General features: G+C 49.8%; 1 protein-coding gene across 4 annotated transcripts in view; it reads left to right on the top strand.

The window, feature by feature from the left end:
* Positions 1–19,147, top strand: part of CDH13 (cadherin 13) — a 1,467,366-nt gene that overhangs the window by 923,561 nt on the left and 524,658 nt on the right. For all 4 annotated transcript variants that reach the window (XM_051847323.2, XM_051847322.2, XM_051847324.2 and 1 more), the window contains one exon: positions 2,936–3,052. In XM_051847323.2, the coding sequence (XP_051703283.1) occupies positions 2,936–3,052 (117 nt within the window). The remainder of the gene's footprint in view (positions 1–2,935; positions 3,053–19,147) is intronic.

Genomic DNA, 19,147 nt, shown 5'->3' on the forward strand with positions numbered 1-19,147 from the left:
GCTGGAGAACAAAGGATCTTTTTTGAAAATGTATTTGAAAGGCAGAGTGACAGAGAGAGAGATTGCCCATCCACTGGTTCACTCCCCAAATGCCTACTATAGCGGGAACTGGGCCAGGTTGAAGCCAGGTACTCCATCTGGGTCTCCCAGGGAATGGCAGGAACCAAAGTACTTGAGCCAACCTCCTCTGCCTCCCTGGATGACGTTAGCAGGAAGCTGGGTCAGAAGTGAAGCTGGAGCCGGCGCTGCAGCTCACTAGGCTAATCCTCCGCCTTGCGGCACCGGCACGCCGGGTTCTAGTCCCGGTCAGGGCGCCGGATTCTGTCCCGGTTGCCCCTCTTCCAGGCCAGTTCTCTGCTGTGGCCCGGGAGTGCAGTGGAGGATGGCCCAAGTGCTTGGGCCCTGCACCCCATGGGAGACCAGGAGAAGCACCTGGCTCCTGCCATTGGATCAGTGCGGTGTGCCAGCCGTAGCGGCCATTGGAGGGTGAACCAACAGCAAAGGAAGACCTTTCTCTCTGTCTCTCTCTCTCACTGTCCACTCTGCCTGTCAAAAAAAAAAAAAAAAAAAAAAAAAAGAAGTGAAGCTGCTCTGATGTGGAATGCAGGCAACCCAAGCACTGTTGTAAACCTGCTGCACCTCTGTGCCTACCCCAAGGTGTCTGGTTTAGGCTCTTCTGTTCATATTTTGATATTCTTCTTTCATGCTCAGAATAGCTTGTATACAATAGAACTCACCCAGTGTTATTTTATGTTTTCCCTTTGTGTTCTGCCCTGTAAATTCTCAGCACTAGCTAGGAGTGACACAGCCCTCAGATCCTCTCTGAACTTTCTTCATTTCTCACTGGCTGGGGAGGGCTGAAATCGACTCAGGAGGTTTGCTGCAAACACTCGATCTTAAGTGTGGAAAGTGCCTCACCCGTGGACCAGCACCTGCTAGATCTGTCGTTTGTGGTAGTGGTGGTGAAGACAGTGGAGGGACCGGGGCTTCACAGCTGCCTTACTGTTGGTGGCCTGAGAGCATCTCCCACTGGAGGACCCAAAGTTAGCCTTGCTCTTGCTGTTGATCCTTCAGAGGGTCTGTTTTTTCCCCCTTACAAATCCTGTCTCACAAAACATCTCCCTGCACGTAGTTGTATTCTTCTTCTTAATTTAGCGTTTGGATGCATTCCCGGGAGTCGCATTACAGAGTGGCAGGAAATGTACATTTAGGAGGCTCTCAACAAATAAATATTGCCTGATGACCCTCCACAAGGGTGATGCCCGTTTATGCTCCCACCAAAATCAAGCGGATAGCTGTTTAGAGAAACTTGCAGAGCCTCGGCTGGTCTTGTTTCCTGCTTGATTTTACTTATGTAAATTTCCTTTGAAATTATAACGTATACACACATCTTCATGGGAGCTTGGTGCTATGGATGATACGGAACTGTCATTTACCACATGATCTTTTTTGTTTAAGATTTATTTGTTTATTTGTTTGAAAGTTAGAGTCACAGAGAAGTACAGAGATCTTCTATCCGCTGGGTCACTCCCCAGATGGCTGCAATGGTCAGCACTGGCCAGGCTGAAGCCAGAAGCCTCACGCTTCATCTGGATCTCCCGTATGGGTGGCAGGAGCCCACACTTGGGCCATCTTCCACTGCTTTCCCAGGCCATTAGAGGGAGCTAAATTGGAAGTGGAGCAGCTCAGACATGAACTGGTGCCCATGTGGGAAACCAGCATCACATGCGGTAGCTTTACCTGCTATGCCAAAACACCAGCACCTTGTACATGATCTGATGGGAACCTGTGGTTCAGAGGCTGAAATGGTTATATCAGAGGATCTGGGGCATAATTGTGGTTAGTATGTGGGATTCAATCAGATTAGTTTATATATGGAAAAAGTGGTGTTAATTCCTCTTCTGCCTTATGAGTAGATCATCGAGAAGTCCTCAGTTTTGCGCTATAACTTTCTGGGGACCGTCTGGCCCTTTCCTTTCACACTGTTACGTAGAGGAGGTTTCTTTGCATAGCGGTGATGCATTTATTTTTCCTCCTTTTTATGTTAAGTTGCACAAGTGCTTTATTTAAATAGTGAGGTGTGGGCACTTATCCTAGCAGATAAATACCGGCATCCCCTGTCAGAGTCCCTGTCACTGCAGACTCTGGGAGGCAGGAGATAATGGCTCAAGTAACTGGGTCCCTACTCCCCCCAGGGGAGACCTGGAATCAGTTCTCAGCTCCTGGATTTCACCTTGGCCCGGTCCTACCACTGTGGGCATTTGGGATGTGAACCAGCAGATGAGAACCTACTGGCTCGCACTCTTTCTCTCTCTGCCTCTGAAATAAAATTTCAAAAATAAGTAATATGAAGTCTTCCATTTTAAAATTCATTCACTTAATTGAAAAGGGGAGTTACACATAGAACAAACACCCTGACCGTGTTAATCTACTTGGAGAGTGGATTCCAAGTCACCCCACCAATACTAACAGCACATGTCTTTGGAAAACATTGACTACAAGTCCTTATAGTGCCTCCCACAGTTTAGAACTTCCTGGAAATTACTTGTGAGTGTAAAGGCCATGCAGTTGGCCATGAAGAGTTGCTTGTATGTCCAGTGAGCTCTCTGGGTTCCTAGCCTGGAAAGCAATCCACTAGCCCAGCAAGTGCAGAGCAGGAATTCACAGGCACTGAAGGGTGTGCAAATCAAGACTGACGCTGTGAAGGGAATGATTCAGAAGTTGGGATTAAATAGTTTAATGATGTCATTAGGGATTTCAGTGTCACCTTTAGTGCGACTCTCATGATGTACTTGGTAACTGGTGACGTGTGATAGAACGAAGCGAACAACGTGCAAACATCTCTGCTTTCAAACGGAGTATGCGCCTCCCAGGGCGGACAGACCCATCCTTTCCAAAGGAGAATGCAGTCAGTTGATTTTGTTTTCTCTTTCAGGATATATTTAAATATGCAAGAACTTCTCCTGTTCCAAGACAAAAGAGGTCCATCGTGGTATCTCCCATCTTAATTCCCGAGAATCAGAGACAGCCATTCCCGAGAGATGTTGGCAAGGTAAGTCAGACAAATGGCAAATGACAGGAACATGTTTTTATTAATAGATGAACATGCACGAGGCAAGCTGACTGCGACTGGTGTGGTGACCAGCTGGAATTGGCTTCGATTCCTCCACGATAAGAGGCCAAATGATTTTGGCAAGAGAGAGGCTTGGGAAGATCATCCAAAAAATAAAGCGGAATTTGGAGAAAGCACGAATGGCTTTGAATAGCATGATTTGGAGCCCCACACAGCAGATAACGAAGCTGAGGTCGCTCAGGGGGAAGCCGTTGACTGCGGAAGGCACTTTTTGCTTTTATAGGTCACGTCCGTGGGAGCAGCCAGGTGGGGCCTCCTGGGATGGGAGGATGTGGTGTGTGGCCTTCATGGAGGTCTTGTTTTTCAAATTCTCAGTCTGGAAACACCAGTAGGTCAGTTGTCCAAGAGCTAAATCAGAGCAGGAGCACTAAACCAAACGGATCCAGAAAACACGGTGACAGGAATCACAAAAGCTTATCCAGGAAGAAATGGCCATTGTTGAATGGGACACACACAATACTAATGTGTCAACAATTCACATTGCATCCACTTGAGTTTAATGAAGGAACTGGCTTTTTTTAGAGATCCATGGGTCAGGCAGCCCATCTATGACACACAGGGATACTCTGCAGAACTGGGCAGAGGGGTTGACTTCATAAGCAAAGAGGCTGAGTAAGGAGCAAAGTAAGGAGTCTTTGTAGAGTGACTTTTCTTAGGAGGTTAAAACAGGGGATTTGCTCCACATGTTGGCTCTGGTGCTATGACCCCTTAGGATTGGCTGCTGTGAATTGCCTGTTTAACAATTCAGTTTGAAGATGTGACATCTAGCACAAGTGACTCCATTCTGGTTTGCTCTGATCTGAGTGTATGTGGGAGCTTAGTCTAAAACAATGGCTGCCTGCAAATTTTATTTAATACTGTTTTCCCCATAGGATAGTCAGCATGGTTAAAAACGGTTGTAACCAGTTTGCATTTTTTTTTGGTGGTCCTGGAATTTGAACAGTAGTGGTTACTTGAACAAATAATCTTAAAGGCTGGTGCTACTGAACTCTTGATGAGTTCATGAGATGAACATAGCGTACCTGTTATACGCCAGACTCCAAGTTTGGGACCCGGTGAAAATGGCCGTGAACAAGCAGGCAATACAGCTGATGTGCCGAGAGGAGAGATAGATGCTTCCCCACGTAAATAAATAAGCAGCAGTATTGCAGAATATGATGGAGACTGAAAGCTAGAAACAGGTGATGTACAAGAGAGAACAAATGGCAAGACCAGGGAGAGGAGCAAGCAGACGGTCTTTACACGGAAGGGTGGTGGCTGGTTGCAATTCCTGGCATCTTGGTTGGGGGCATGGATATAGAAGAGGTGAGACGGGGCAGCCTGGGAACACTGGGTAAACAGCGTTGCTGGCAGAGGGAACTGCACGTGCAGAGACCTGGAGGTGAGGAAGAATAGAGAGTGTCTGGGGAGTGACACGCGAGGCGTCTGCCACACAGCAGCAAGGAAGAAGGTGGTAGGAGCAGAAGTCAGGGGTATTGGCCTGACCTGAGGCCGTGATGAGGAATACGGATTCTGTCGTGCCCTGCGGCCAGAGACCACAGGATGGTCTCCCCAGGAGCGAGGGTTTGCAAGAGCCCTCTGGCCACCTTCTGCAGAGGGATTTCTGGGAAGCAGAGCAGCAGAGAGGAGAAGAAGCAAGGAGAGCTACGTAGAAGTGAGGCTGACATGGACAATGGAAAAAGAGCTTTGTTGGAAAATTAGAAGCAGTAATGATCCAATACCACGGTGATCACTGTGTTTATTATTTTAAACTACCCCCGTGCCTAAGGCGACCTTCTTATTTTTTATTTTTTATTTTTTTTTATTTTTTGACAGGCAGAGTGGACAGTAAGAGAGAGAGACAGAGAGAAAGGTCTTCCTTTGCCGTTGGTTCACCCTCCAATGGCCGCCGTAGCCAGCGTGCTTGCAGCTGGCGCACCGCGCCTATCCGAAGGCAGGAGCCCGGTGCTTCTCCTGGTCTCCCATGGGGTGCAGGGCCCAAGCACTTGGGCCATCCTCCACTGCACTCCTGGGCCACAGCAGAGAGCTGGCCTAGAAGAGGGGCAACCAGGACAGAATCCGGCGCCCCGTCCAGGACTAGAACCCGGTGTGCCGGTGCCATAAGGCAGAGGATTAGCCTATTGAGCCGCGGCGCTGGCCATAAGGTGACCTTCTTTATGACAGATCTTTGCTGGAGTGTGGGATGTGACACACATGGATAGCGCCGCCCCCTTGGACAGCCCTCGCTGCTGTCCCGCCCCCTTGGACAGCCCTCACTGCTGTCGCATTCTTTTTTAAGTGTGCCTGGAGCCAAGGGTGCCACTTGCCATGGGGCCGGACTCTCCATGTCTCCAAGGCTCTGCCCACAGATGGCTTCTGAGGCCCAAGATGGATTTCTGGTTTCAGACTTCCTTTAGGTGAGCCAAAGACACATTTAAAAAAACAGCTGCCTGGATTCTGCCCTCAGAGATAAATGCCAGTGGTCGGAGGGCGAGGATGGTAATCCAGTGTTTCCACAGACCTCAGTGAACCTGAGAGGGCTGAGCCGCTTGTCTGGTCCAGTCCGACTCCGAGAGTGGCTGTGACCTGGAAGTGTCATCATCACTGACCTTGTTAGAAATGCGTGTTCTTGAGTCCTGTCAGTTCCACAGAAGCCGGAACTCTTGGGTTGAAACCAGAAATCTGTGTGTTATTTTCATGACTTCCGGGTGATTCTTGTTGCACGTCCAGGTTGATCTGCGATCTCCCCATTAAGCATCACTGATAGGTGATACTTTCAGTGTTGAAGTTGTAGGTATCGATAAGTGTGACTGGACATCTCAGTTGGCTGGGAAACCCCAGACTCTACCAGTGGTTCCTGCAGGCATCGTTAGCACCTGCACTCCCACTGCTTCGTGTCCAGACGAGGCCACGCTGCGGTTTTTCCAGGCTCATGCGCTCACCGCTCTGAGCTTGCTCTGGGAGTGTGCACAGCCTCCTTCCTTTAGTTACTGAGTGGGTCGGCTGTGCACTGCTAAGAAGGAACATCCTGCGTTGTTGCACACCTGGCACAATCTGGGAAGGAGATTTTGTTTCCCGCCTATGGACTCCCCTCACTCAGCCCGCGGACCTGGTTCTCATCCTGGATTCTCTACAGAGACTGCTCTTCTAAATGGCATAAGCTGCTAATATCACAACAAGCAAGGATGCTCAAACCCCCAGGTGTTTAAGCAGTGTAATTGCCCTGTCTTGATCAAATTGTTTTCCCATGCTTCTCACTCCCTTGAGGGAGTTGATTTTCCTCCCTGCACCTGCTTGTTGTTGTTCATGAGTCTGATTCTTTCCTTTATATCTTTAATGTTTGTCAACTCCACCAGTAGCTGACAAGCTATGCTTTGCATACCTGTGAGGGAGCCTCTGATATCTTATATAATTCAGAGGAGGTGGGGAGGAGAGAGAAGAGACCAAGTGGCAGGGCTGTGGCTCCGTTCTACTCCCAGAAATCTAAGGGCACCTCTGGTTTTATGCTCAGTGCCGGATACGAGTCACAGAAGAAATTCTGTAGCGGTGAATGTATAAAGACTTGTCTTACTTCAGGTTCCTCCAGAAGCAGACCCTCAGACCACAGTCGCAGAGCTGGCCGCTCATTTGGGAAGGGAGGGGGAGACTCATGAGGCAGTGAGGAATTGAGACAGGAAGGTGAAAGTGGCCAGGTAAGAGACCCTTCAGTCACGCCAGCCACCATGTGGTGGTTGGATTCTGATCCCATGGAAAACAAAGTCCAAGAAACCGTGGGAAACACACTTTTCAGATTACCTTTCCCACAAGAGAGGGCGCCAGGGTTTCATTACAGCAAGTCCTATCAGCCTGGGTTGAGGCTGCTCCCAGGGGTGGAGATTGTGCGGCACATGAGCCTGCCCTGGGCTCTGTGCTGAGCCCGCCCTGGGCTCTGTGCTGAGCCCTGTGAGGTTTAGAGGACCTTCCTGCGACGGCCCCCATTCTGGTGGTGTGCGCTCAAAAGGTGAGGTCCAGGGGACAGCGACACAGCATGGGCAGTTTGATAGAAGCACTCTCGCATGCTACGCCGGGTCCTCTGTGCTTCTGTCTCATCTTCGGCTCCCATTTCTTAAACGTCCATGCCCTTTGCCTTTGAAGCTACTGTGTTTGCTTCTCCCCGTTAATTAGAACTCACTGCACACTGAAGGAACAAGCCTAGAAATGCCACCCGGTGCATGTCAGCAAGCATAGCATCTTCTGTGTATGAGCACAGCACCCGGGGCGGGAATTTGCTGAAGGGAATGGACCAAACTCCCGATCTCTGCGATCCCAAAGGAAGAGAAAATAGCAGGAGGCCCTGCTGCTCACTCGCCCGGCTATGAGCTCAGCGCTTGCCACCTGTGTGCCGGCTTCTCCCGACAGCCGGAGATTGTCTCCCAGCATCTAGTGAGGGCAGTGACACACAGGGCACGAGGCGACCCGTCTGGGGTCACACAGGTGGCCCACAGCAGCAAGGACAGGTGTTAGCCCTCCCGGAGCTCACAGTCCGAGGGCTCAGAGTCCAGGCCAAGAATCCTCGTCCATGCAGTGAAATGTCCCTGCAGACAACTGCTCTCTTTAAAACAGCATTAAAATTACAGGTGATTCTTTGCACCAAAACATAAGATGGATAGAGGACTGTATCAGTGGCTGTATGATAGATCTTTGACAAATGAAGAATTGTGGCAAAATGGTAATGGTGGGATCTGGATGGTGGTTATTCAGACATTTGCTAGAAAATTGTTTTCATCTTCCTATATGTTTGGTAGTGTCATCGCAAATGCTGGGAAAATTTTAAGCTAAACCAAATGTAGGATCACAGAAGACATGAGTTAGCACGCTGGCACAAAATACTTTCAGAATGCATTTGTCTTGCATTTCAAGAGGGCGAACGGAGATTAAGTATCTTTTTCTTGATTTTCTTTGTTTTGTCATAGTTTCTCATAGTCTGAATCCTTTAAACAAAAAAGCAGGCCCATATGCTAAAGAGGAAAGACATGAAAAGCAAGGTGCTCAGGGGAATTAGCTCTCTGTGGAGGGTTTCTGCTGTCGGATGTTGTGCCCTATAGAGCTGGGTGTTCACAGAAAAGCTCCCGGGATTAGCCAGCGTTTGACTGATGCATAATTTATGTATCTGCCAAATAATTAATTAGGTGGTAAGTCGCTAAATTACTGGAATTTGGGGGTGCTTTCCCATCCTAAGAGGGAATCATATGGCGAGACTCTCCGTTTCACTGCTGTTTACCTAGAAAGTCAGCTGAGGGCACACAGGGGCTGGATGCAGCAACAGCCTGGGGCAGCTGGGGGCACACCCGGCCGTGGGGAGACGTGTCTGCCTCTTAGTCTGTGGCTCTTTCCTGGGCTATCGTCTGCCCTAGAACACCTCTCACAGTGAAAAGCAAAAACAAAACAAAACAGACCACAACAACAACAACAAAACAGCCAGTCATGAACGCCCTTCCTCAAACCTGTGACTTCCTTCCTGCGTGGGAAATCGAGGCGGGGGGGGGGGGCAGCTGGGGTTGTGGGCTGGAGAGAAACAAGCCTTTCCCAGCACGTGCCTGCCCCCCCCCCCCGGCCAACTGTGACTATTTCAAAATTTGGACCATAAATAATTTCTCAGTTTTGCCAACTTTCACTGATAAATATTTGATTGCATCTTTAGAGATTGTTGAGTTCTTGCGCCCGACTGATTGAAAGCAGAGGACTTTAAATCCGAGAGGCAGCACGGAGGTCTTAGGGAGACGTATTTTATTCTGTTTTATATCAGGTTTGAAAGACAAGTCATTTATGAAATGCTTATTAGAGATTCTGCTTTCATCACAAACCCTTTTCATCCAGACCAATGAAAGTACAATTTACTGAAAATCCTTTTTTTAGACCCCTATAAATTGGTAGAATAGGCATTTAGAAAGACATCTTTAACCCAGGATGGAAGAAATATGTAATTGGACCATGTGCTCTCCGTAAAGGGAATCAACATAGATCATTAGACCAAATCATGGAAGCCACTCGACCAGGACTCTGTTTTTTTTTTTTTTTTTATGGTATTTTTTTTTTTTTTTTTGACAGGCAGAGTGGACAGTGAGAGAGAGAGAGACAGAGAGAAAGGTCTTCCTTTGCCGTTGGTTCACCCTCCAATGGCCGCCGCGGCCGGCGCGCTGCGGCCGGCGCACCGCGCTGATCCGATGGCAGGAGCCAGGAGCCAGGTGCTTTTCCTGGTCTCCCATGGGGTGCAGGGCCCAAGCACTTGGGCCATCCTCCACTGCACTCCCTGGCCACAGCAGAGGGCTGGCCTGGAAGAGGGGCAACCGGGACAGAATCCGGCGCCCCAACCGGGACTAGAACCCGGTGTGCCGGCGCCGCTAGGCGGAGGATTAGCCTAGTGAGCCGCGGCGCCGGCCTTATTTTTTTATTTTTTTGACAGGCAGAGTGGACAGTGAGAGAGAGAGACAGAGAGAAAGGTCTTCCTTTGCCGTTGGTTCACCCTCCAATGGCTGCTGCGGCCGGCGCGTTGCGGCTGGCGCACCGTGCTGATCCGAAGGCAGGAGCCAGGTGCTTCTCCTGGTCTGCCATGGGGTGCAGGGCCCAAGCACCTGAGCCATCCTCCACTGCACTCCCTGGCCACAGCAGAGAGCTGGCCTGGAAGAGGGGCAACCGGGACAGAATCCAGTGCCCCGGCCGGGACTGGGTGCAGTCAGACACGAGGACCAGTCTCCCCACCTCCAGATGCTCTGAACCTCCCATTTATCCCGCCTGTGGGGGGCGGTACCGGGGAGTCTGATAGTTTTGGAATCGGATTTGTTTCATTTAGTAGCCAATTGTATCCCTTAGAGAACTCATGGTGAGGAGCTGCATCTCAGAAGTTGGGCCAGAGCCGCCCCCCAACCACTGCCCCTGTTGAAATGAATACAGACCACGAGCGAGTCTTTCCTTCCTGTTGCCTGATTTATGTCCTCATGCCACCCCTTTTACAATCCAACCCTTCACACCCTTTCTCCACGTCCAGCACCGTGTACTTGTCTCTGAAATTCACATTTGTTTACGTCCCTCCTTTAAGGCAGGGAGCATTTTCATTCAGTCACTGAAGTTGCCACCAGCTGCGGTTCAAGAGAAGAATATGAGGCCGGCTCCGTGGCTTACTAGACTAATCCTCCACCTTGCGGCGCCGGCACACCGGGTTCTAGTCCCGGTTGGGGCGCCGGATTCTGTCCCGGTTGCCCCTCTTCCAGGCCAGCTCTCTGCTGTGGCCAGGGAGTGCAGTGGAGGATGGCCCAAGTGCTTGGGCCCTGCACCCCATGGGAGACCAGGAGAAGCACCTGGCTCCTGCCTTCGGATCAGCACAGTGCGACGGCCGCGGCGGCCATTGGAGGGTGAACCAACGGAAAAGGAAGACCTTTCTCTCTCTCTCTCTCTCTCTCACTGTCTACTCTGCCTGTCAAAAAAAAAAAAAAAAAGAGAGAGAGAGAGAGAAGAACATGAATATGGGATGTGCGATGTGTGATGCTCAGTGCCCCAGCCTTCTCGAGATGATCACTGATGGGTTTCAGAATTCAGCAAGCCTGGTGTCCGTTCCGTTTCTTTGAACACTTCAGGATTCCCAGAACATGCCCTCTTCACCCCTGCTCCACAGGGGCTGCCTGTGTTTCTCTTCCAATGCTGCACTACCCAGTGGCATGTTTCGAACACTGGAGAAAGTTCTAGATGGTGGCCCAGGATGGTGGCCGCTGATGATATGTGGCTTGTGCCCCTCTTGAAATGCATCCAGTGAAGTTGAGGAGCTGAATAGCTAAAACGTTAATTCAAACTTAAGAAGTAACTCTTGGTTCATTTTGTAGGCATAACTTGGCATATGAGTATACTTTTTCAGTTGGTATATTTTAATCTAAACACAGACCAAGTATTTTTTCCTGAAGCTATAATGTCTAAATTCATATGTTCTACAGGTGTAAAATATATACTGCATTTCAAAGACTTAGCACATATATACAAAAAATGGAAAATATCTCCTTAATAATTTCATATTTGCATATGTCAGTATGATAAAATTAATCTCATGTGTTTCTTTTTACTTTTTTCAAAATGAGGCTGTCAGAAAAAACATTTAAAATTATTTCTGTGATTTACATTATGTTTGTATTAGACAGTGCCGAATTCATGCATATTTCTGATTCAGTCTCCTCTATGGGATTTTTATTTGCTTTCTTTCATGCATTTTTCATGCCTTTTTAATAATGTTTCAAGCAACACTATAGTTCCTTCTGTACTTTTCTTCCCTTTCCATTACCTATAATTCATCAAACAGAGTGACCTAGAATGATGTCTAACACAGAGTAGGAACCCAAATACCCTTTGACTTGAACTCTAGCCATAGCTGTGGCTGCTTGGATAAGCACTCACTGGTTACTGATTAATTAACGTGCTCACAGCCTGCTTTGTTGTGAGAATGGAATTAACAGACCATTATATGATCAGTCTGGATATTTCCAGCAAATTTTAATTTCCTGCAGTGGCAATGAGGCCACCAGTTAAACTGCCTGGCAATCTACCATTTTGTTAGATCTTGCGAGTGTCCTTAGCAGATGGTGATAGATGCGATTTTGGTGGGCTGTGCGTGTGCGTGAGTGTGTGTGTGTGCACGTGTGCAGAATGAGAGGTGCGTATCCCTGTACTTCTGGAGTTGCTCTGATATGTGATAATATTTTTTAGTCCACTGAAATGAAAACACTCAGAACTTTACAAGCTGAGCAGAATCAATCCTAACTTATTTCTACTAAGTCTAATAAAAGCTGTATTCACCATTAGCAAGCGTTGCCCTCCATCTGCGAAGTTTAATTAATGATAAAACATAATTGAGTTGTGTTGGTTCTTGGCCAAATGCATATAAATGCAAAAATGCCCTCCATGACATACATCAGGCAAATAAAGGCTTCTGCGCCTATGGAGGAAGCAATATTTTTAGCCTTGAGTTTATTGCCCTTTCAGTTCTCAATTCAGAAAGTTCTAGGGCTTTATTGTTAAGTGCACTTGGCCTCAGACTGAATTTATATCTAATTATTTGTGAACATTCGAAGATCTATGGCGGGCATTCGATGCAGTAGTTAAGCTGCTGCTTGGGGCTCCTGCAACCCATGCCCGAATGCCCGGACTTGAGCCCTCAGTCCACTCCCAGGTCCCTGCTGCCCCTGCAGGAGGTCTGCACTGAGACCCCACCTCCTGACTGTGTCCTGGCCTGACTTTTGCAGGCATCTGGGGATTGGACCAGTTGGTGGGAGACCTCTTTCTGTGTGTGTGTGTGTCTACCTTTCAGATTAACACGTGAAAAGGAACAGATTGGGTGTTTCAGCTTGAATTAGCATCCTAGACTTTGGCATACCGAGGAATTTTCAGACCAGAATTGTCATCTCCTTTTGAGTGTCAGGGTCTGAGCCAATCAGTTATTCTTCTTGTTTGAGATTTCTTTCTTTTTTTTTTTTTTTTAACAAGCCCTTCAAATAGGCAGTACTGCACCTGCTTCACCGATGGGAAAGCTGCAGTCATGACAGATGAAGTAGCTTACCCAAGACAAGCCAGGTGAAGGGTGCCATGTGTCCACATGGCCCACACCCAGGACACCAGTGCAGAGCTGGTGAGCACTTAGTCACCATAGCAGACGTGAAGGTTGAAGGTTGCATGGGACTTGGCATAACACACTCAGATGAATTGCCCTTGGACTCTGACATGTGCTCTCAGAAGTCGGTACTCTGGGCCCACTGTACAGCTGAGGAAACTGAGGCTCGGAGGCATCCTGCAAGACAGGACTCTGGGGTACGACCGGATCGCCCCATGTGTGGTGTTGAGTTCCTTCTGTGCACGAGGGCTCTGGGTGCACTTCGTGGGTTAAGGGGCAAGCTGTATTGGAGAACAGGGAGGCACATAAACCAGAGGTGATTCAGAGGCGGGAAGCCCAGCCTGGCGTCCCCTGTCAGCTCACTGAGACACGTACCCGAAGAAGGACTTCTCCCACAGTTCTCTCTTGTGCTTGGCCAGCTTAAGACAGTCAGAGTCTGGTGGTATCTGGAAGCCTAAACCTTCCAGCCACCAGATTTACAGGAGTTGCCAGAGGTCCCAGGCCTAGCCATAGACCTAGGTATACTGGTAACCGGCTGTCTGGGGTGGGGAGCCCTGATGTGTGGTGTTCACCACTTCCGTTGCTGTAGGTATAACCACGGTGGTCCGCTTGGAGCTACCAGCATGCGGGCTTTCTGAGTGGGCGGCTCCAGCCCACTACTGGCCTCAGGCACTGTGGGATGTGACACACGAAGGGGTCAGGAGCACATTGGCCCCCAGGGAGCTACTCCCGAGTGAACCTCCCTGCTTGGAGAAGGACCCTCCCCACCCACGTGTTCACCAACCAGTCTGAGCTAGTTTCTCGTCCAGGTTAACACTGAGGGTCTTTAACCAACTATTTATTTATTTGAAAGAGTTACAGAGAGGGAGAGAGAGAGAGACATCTTTCATCCACTGGTACACTCCCCAGAGGACAGCAATGGCCAGCACTGGGCCAGGCAGAAGCCAGGAGCTTCATCAGGGTCTCACACACGGGTGACAGAGGCCCAAACACTTGGGCCATCTTCTGCTGCTTTCCTAAGCACAGTACCCAGGAGCTGGATAGGAAGTGGAGCAGCCGGGACACAAACCAGCACCCATATGGACTGCTGGTGTCACAGGCAGTGGCTTTAACCCACTATCTCGCAATCCTGGGCTCTTTTCTTTTTTTTTTTTGAAGATTTATTGAGAGTCATTTCGGGGCAGTTCTGTTCCTCGTGGTGCATTAATAACTTATGCAACTCCCCACAGCCAGAGCAGAGTGGAAGCAGAGCTTGAACCCTTGTTCTCTGGGATCCCAACACAGCTCATCCTTTGCCCAAAGGTGTCCTAGGTCTGTCTGCGGAAGCTGACCGTCCCTGTAGCAGCTGTCCTGGTTCTGCCTGGGAGATGAGGAAGGGAGAGATGAGATTCTCTGTGCAGAGAAAGGAAGTCCACCTCATGCAAGCTGATTTGATGTGCGCATTTGCACACCAAGTCCAGGGCAAAGGTCATGTCTCGGTTTAACGCATCGATCACGTGTTGACAGGCAGAAAGCGGCTCCATCTGTCTGGTGTGGAAAGCCACTCTCTCACCGTAGACAACACACTTTTTTGTTGGTATCTCTGCTGACAACCGTGTTCACAGGCAGCTGCAAGAAACTAAAGAGAGCGGCAAGGCCAGCTGTGGTATAATTAAGAGATATCCCTGCAGGCCGTTCTCAGAGACCGCAGCTGACTCAGTCGATAAGGACTGGCCAGGTGCAGGCCCGAGGGGGGTGTAATGCATTGGCCCTTTCAGAAATCCTGCCGCTGCCATCTGGGAAGAGGATGGAGACAGAAACCCGTCAGTGGGGAGGAGGGGCGCATGAAGAACCAGGCTCTGCTGCTTTTCCCAGCTGGGAAGTTGCGGTGGCTCCCAGTAGGGTCGTGGTGGAGCGGGGACATGAGGCTGGGGTGCTGGTGGCACTGCCGCCTGGTCTCTGGCCTTGGCCTGCCTCTGAGCAGTCAGGGGAGACGCAGCAACCCTCTGCCGCAAGGTTGATTGCTGCCGTGTGTTATCTCGCGGAAGTTGCTTGTGTATCTTGTTGTGCGCGTGGTTTGGACGAAGAGAGGAAGAGTGAGCCCCAGGCAGCCTTCTGAGCCGGCAGGCGCTTTACCGGGACCGGAAAGTGGAACTTGATTCCTCCGTCCATGGAGCGGTGTTGACCGAGCATCTGCTACATGCCAGGCGCTGCTCTGACTACTGCTGTGGGCTCCCCAGATGCCCATTCTAGAGGAGCAAGACCTGTGACCGGGCTGGTGTGCCCTGAGACTGGGACGTGGAGAGGGCAGGGGACCCAAATCCCAAGAGGCCTCCTGAGTGATGAGTGACAGCTGGAAAGCTGAAGGGGGAGGGAGGGGCAGGAGGAGCACAATCCAGTGTCACCAGGCAAGAGGACGACTGACTGTGCCTGTGGCGGGTGCAGGGCCCAGCACTAATGAGGTGAGAAGACCAAGGACTGTGAGAAGCACTCGACCAGGGGCACTGTGGCGTACGAGGCTGAGCCTCCCCCTGTGGTGCTGGCATCCCATACGGGCGCCAGTTAGAGTCCCGGCTCCTCCTCTTCTGATCCAGCTCTTTACTACGGCCTGGGAAAGTGGTGGAAAATGGCCCAAGTGCTTGGGCCCCCACACCCACATGGGAGACCAGAGGAAGCTCCTGGCTTCAGATTGGTGCAGCTCCTTGTGTTGTGGCCGTTTGGGGAGTGAACCAGCAGATGGACGGCCTTTCTCTCTGACTCTGTCTGTAGCTCCGCCTCTCAAATAAATAAATAAAATCTTTAAGAATAAAAGAGCACTCTAAGGAGAAGGAGTCTGGCCCTTATTCAATAGGTGGAAGATGAGGTTGGGAAACAACTTGATCAGATCGACATTTCAGGAAGACTCGTCTTGTTGTCATGGAAACACATAAAGGCTGGATGTGCCAGTATCGGGGCGACCAGGCAGGAGGCTGTGCAGGCCAGCACTCCACGAGGGCCACGCATGGCTGGAGGGAGGGGAGAGGGTGGGTTTTGGGCAGTAGGGGTGGAGAGAAGGTGAAGGAAGGGGCTACTGCAGGGGAAGTGGGCAGCATCCGTGGGTGCGTGGATGGCTGAGGCTGCTCAATGCTGCGCTTCTTCCACGTGGAAGAAAATGTTTCCCAGTGGCCACAGGTCCACCCGCCTGCTGCACATGGTGGGAGCTGGGCGTGCGGACCAGGTGGGCAGCTGTTCTGGGGGATGGAGTCAGCAGCAGTGACCAGGGCTGTGGGAACACCCGAGTGGCCGTCATCTCTCTGCCAGCTCTCCCGGATCTGTGCAGTCCCTGAGGGACCTGTGCCTGGGATATCGCGGAGTCCTTTCCTACTGCAGACACGGTCCTTTTTTTTTTTTTTTTTCTCTTACTGGCTCAGAAATGCATAACAGCTGTGTTCGCTCTTGGCCTTCTGGCCTCAGATTCATTCTAAATACATTTCTTCGTAGTAATTTCTTCTTTGAATGCTGATGTTTGGCGAGGCATTAGTGTACACAATTTTGCAGGCTCTGTGTTGCTCAATTTCTAGCTCATTTATTTGACAACTTGAAATTCTGCACAAGTGGTGCCTTTATTTTGTTATTTGCATCTGGAAATCATTCCTAACATGCCAGGGAGTGAATCTGTCTTGTCTTTTAATAACATTTTTTTCTTGTTATAAGAGCAATGCATGTTCATTGTAGAAGCTTGATGGAAAAACATATATTTAAAAATCATAATATAAAAATCTCCCAGGTTCCTCCCCACACACACACGCTTGAGATAGTCACTACTGACTTCCCAAGGCTTGATGTCTGCACATTTAAAGTGCACGTAAATTTCCACAGATGCACATTCCTGATCCCCACTCCTGGAGATTTGAATTCCACAAGTCCAGGCTGGTTCCCGTTCCTGCAAAGCCCTGCAGCTGCTCACGCTCCCGGTTCTGTTCCCACACGTGACCCCTTGGTCCTCTGGACTTTTTGCTCGCGACATCTCAGAACCACCTTTCATGTCCTCCAGTGTTCTTCTCAAGAATCATTTTTTTTTTGTTCAAGTTTATTTTTATTGGAAAGGCAGAATGAGGTGGGGGGAGGGAGGGAGAGCCTCCATCTGCTGATTCACTCCCCAGATGTCTGTAGCAGCCAGGACTCAGTCAGGCTGAACCCAGCAGTCTGGAGCTCCGGCCGGGTGTCCCCTGGGAGTGGCAGGGCCCCCCCAGGTCTTGATTCTTCGCCTGCTGCCTCCCAGGGTGTGCATCAGCAGGAAGCGGAGGCAGCACTCAACCACAGGTACCCTGATAGGGAATGTGGGCTTCCCAGGCCGTGGCTTAAGCCACTGCACCACAACACCAGCCCCCGGGCATCCTCTGAAAGACATGCGTGCCAGTGGTGTGGCCGTTGCTCAGTTTTGGGGCTTCTTAGTGAGGGTGGGGTCTGCAGACCTGGCAGGGGTCCTTGGATGGCTCTGTTCGCTTTATAACCTGATGGATCTTTTTTTTTTTTCCCTTAAGATATTATTCAGTGAAGGATGTTACTCAACTTACCGGACTGTTAAAGGAATCCATGACACAGAAACAGTTAGAAACTTCTAGATCACCTCCAAGGGGCACACCCAGTTGTTTGCCTCTAACATTTCCCAGTTGTAACTTATATTGTCATAACTGTTACCATTTGTAAAGCTGGGTGTCAATCTATGTGTGTGTATATGTATGCATATATGTGTTACATATACATGTAAATACACATGTCCATCTATGGGCACACATGTATGGAACACATCCATCTTACCTTATATGAAACTTCAGCCCACACGCAGGCACTCAAGAGGTTTAAAGCACAGCTCAGGAACACAGGAAGCTGACCCAGTACCTGAGAGGCACAAAGCCACCATACCCCTGTGCTAGCGAGGTCGTCACCTGCTCCCACCTCGGCTCTGATGCCATCTGGTGCCATCAGCTTCCCTTTCCCCCGCTCTGTCTGGGTCCAGAACCCCTTTGTCCTCAATGTGCTGAGCGACTGTCATCCGGACACTGCCCCTTCTGCCCCAGTAAGGGTAAGAACCATGGCCGATGGGTGTTGGCAGCCGTGCATTCTTGGCAGAGTGAAGGAAGTCCCCCGAAGCCCTCTGGTCCCACCCCCAGCTCTGCCCTCGTCCTCCCTTGCATCCTGCTCCATTGAGAGCAGCCCCATTGTGTTGTCTGCTCAGCAGTGCTAAGGGGTGTCCCCTGTGACAGGGACACAGGGCTGGTGCGTGTGTACCTGGCAGTGCCTTCTCCCAGCCATCGTGCCGTGTTCTTCTCATGGCATTTACACATGAGAACACTGAGTGATGGACAGCTCAGTGCCTTAGAGTGGCAAAACCAGGATTTCAACAAGTTCTTGATTTAAGCGTGATACAATATATAAATAAAAATTGCAGAACCACAAGTATACCTGTTTAGACAGCTTCCTGACTTCCTGCAGAAAGAAAATACTCATGAAAGCAACACACAAATAATGAAATGGAGCATGACCAGCCCCCGAGTGTCCCTGATGACCCCTTCCAGGCACTCACTCCGCAGGCCCCAGATGTAACCAGTGCTGAGTTCATGTCACATTCTTTTCATGGTGTGTTTCTGGTCCAGCTGTGTATGCTCAGCACAGATCCATTCACATTTCAGTGCACTGTGCAGTCCCAGACACACAGTATTCCGTTTTTCAACACACCACATTTTATCCTTTCCAGTGTCGTGGGGGGCTGGGTCATTTCCAATTGCAGTGTTCACAAACACTATAATGAACATACTGGTGGACATATCTTTGCACTTCTGTTGGAAATAACAGAAAAGGCGAGAGTCTCAACCTGCTAATGAACAAGTGTTGATGCGAAATTTGGGGGTCAGCTGTCGTAGATTCTGCCAAATAGTTGATGAAGTGGTTGTGTAGAAGCTGAAACTTAAACTCATCATTGTGACTCTACAGTGCATTGTGGGAGTAGGTTGGGTAAAATCCTCACTCCTTTCTAGACAAAACCTATCCAGTTTCTGTCCTATTAAAGTCACTCCACTACTGCAGTCCTGCTGAAGTGTGACAGCTGTTGATGCAAGCCAGAGTAGGAGCCCGTTGCACGTTTTCAGACCACTCAAAAACGTGTTGCTTCAGGCAGCTTTTTAGCATAGTTAGACACCATTTGAGATGCTCACATCGGAGTGCCTTAGATGGACTCCAGCTTCCAGCTAATGCTAACCCTGAGAGGCAACAATGTTTGCTCAAGTAGTTGGGTCCCTGCTACCTATGTAGAAGACTTGCATTGAGTTCCCAGCCCCAGCCTGGCCTCATCCAACTACTGTGGGCATTTGGGGAGTGAACCAGCCTATGAGATGGTGTTTGCTCGCTCGCTCGCTCACTCTCTTTCCCCTTCCTTCCTCCCCCCCACACCT

The sequence above is a fragment of the Oryctolagus cuniculus genome, chromosome 18, assembly GCF_964237555.1.
Source record: "Oryctolagus cuniculus chromosome 18, mOryCun1.1, whole genome shotgun sequence".
In the NCBI taxonomy this organism is placed as follows: Eukaryota; Metazoa; Chordata; class Mammalia; order Lagomorpha; family Leporidae; genus Oryctolagus; species Oryctolagus cuniculus.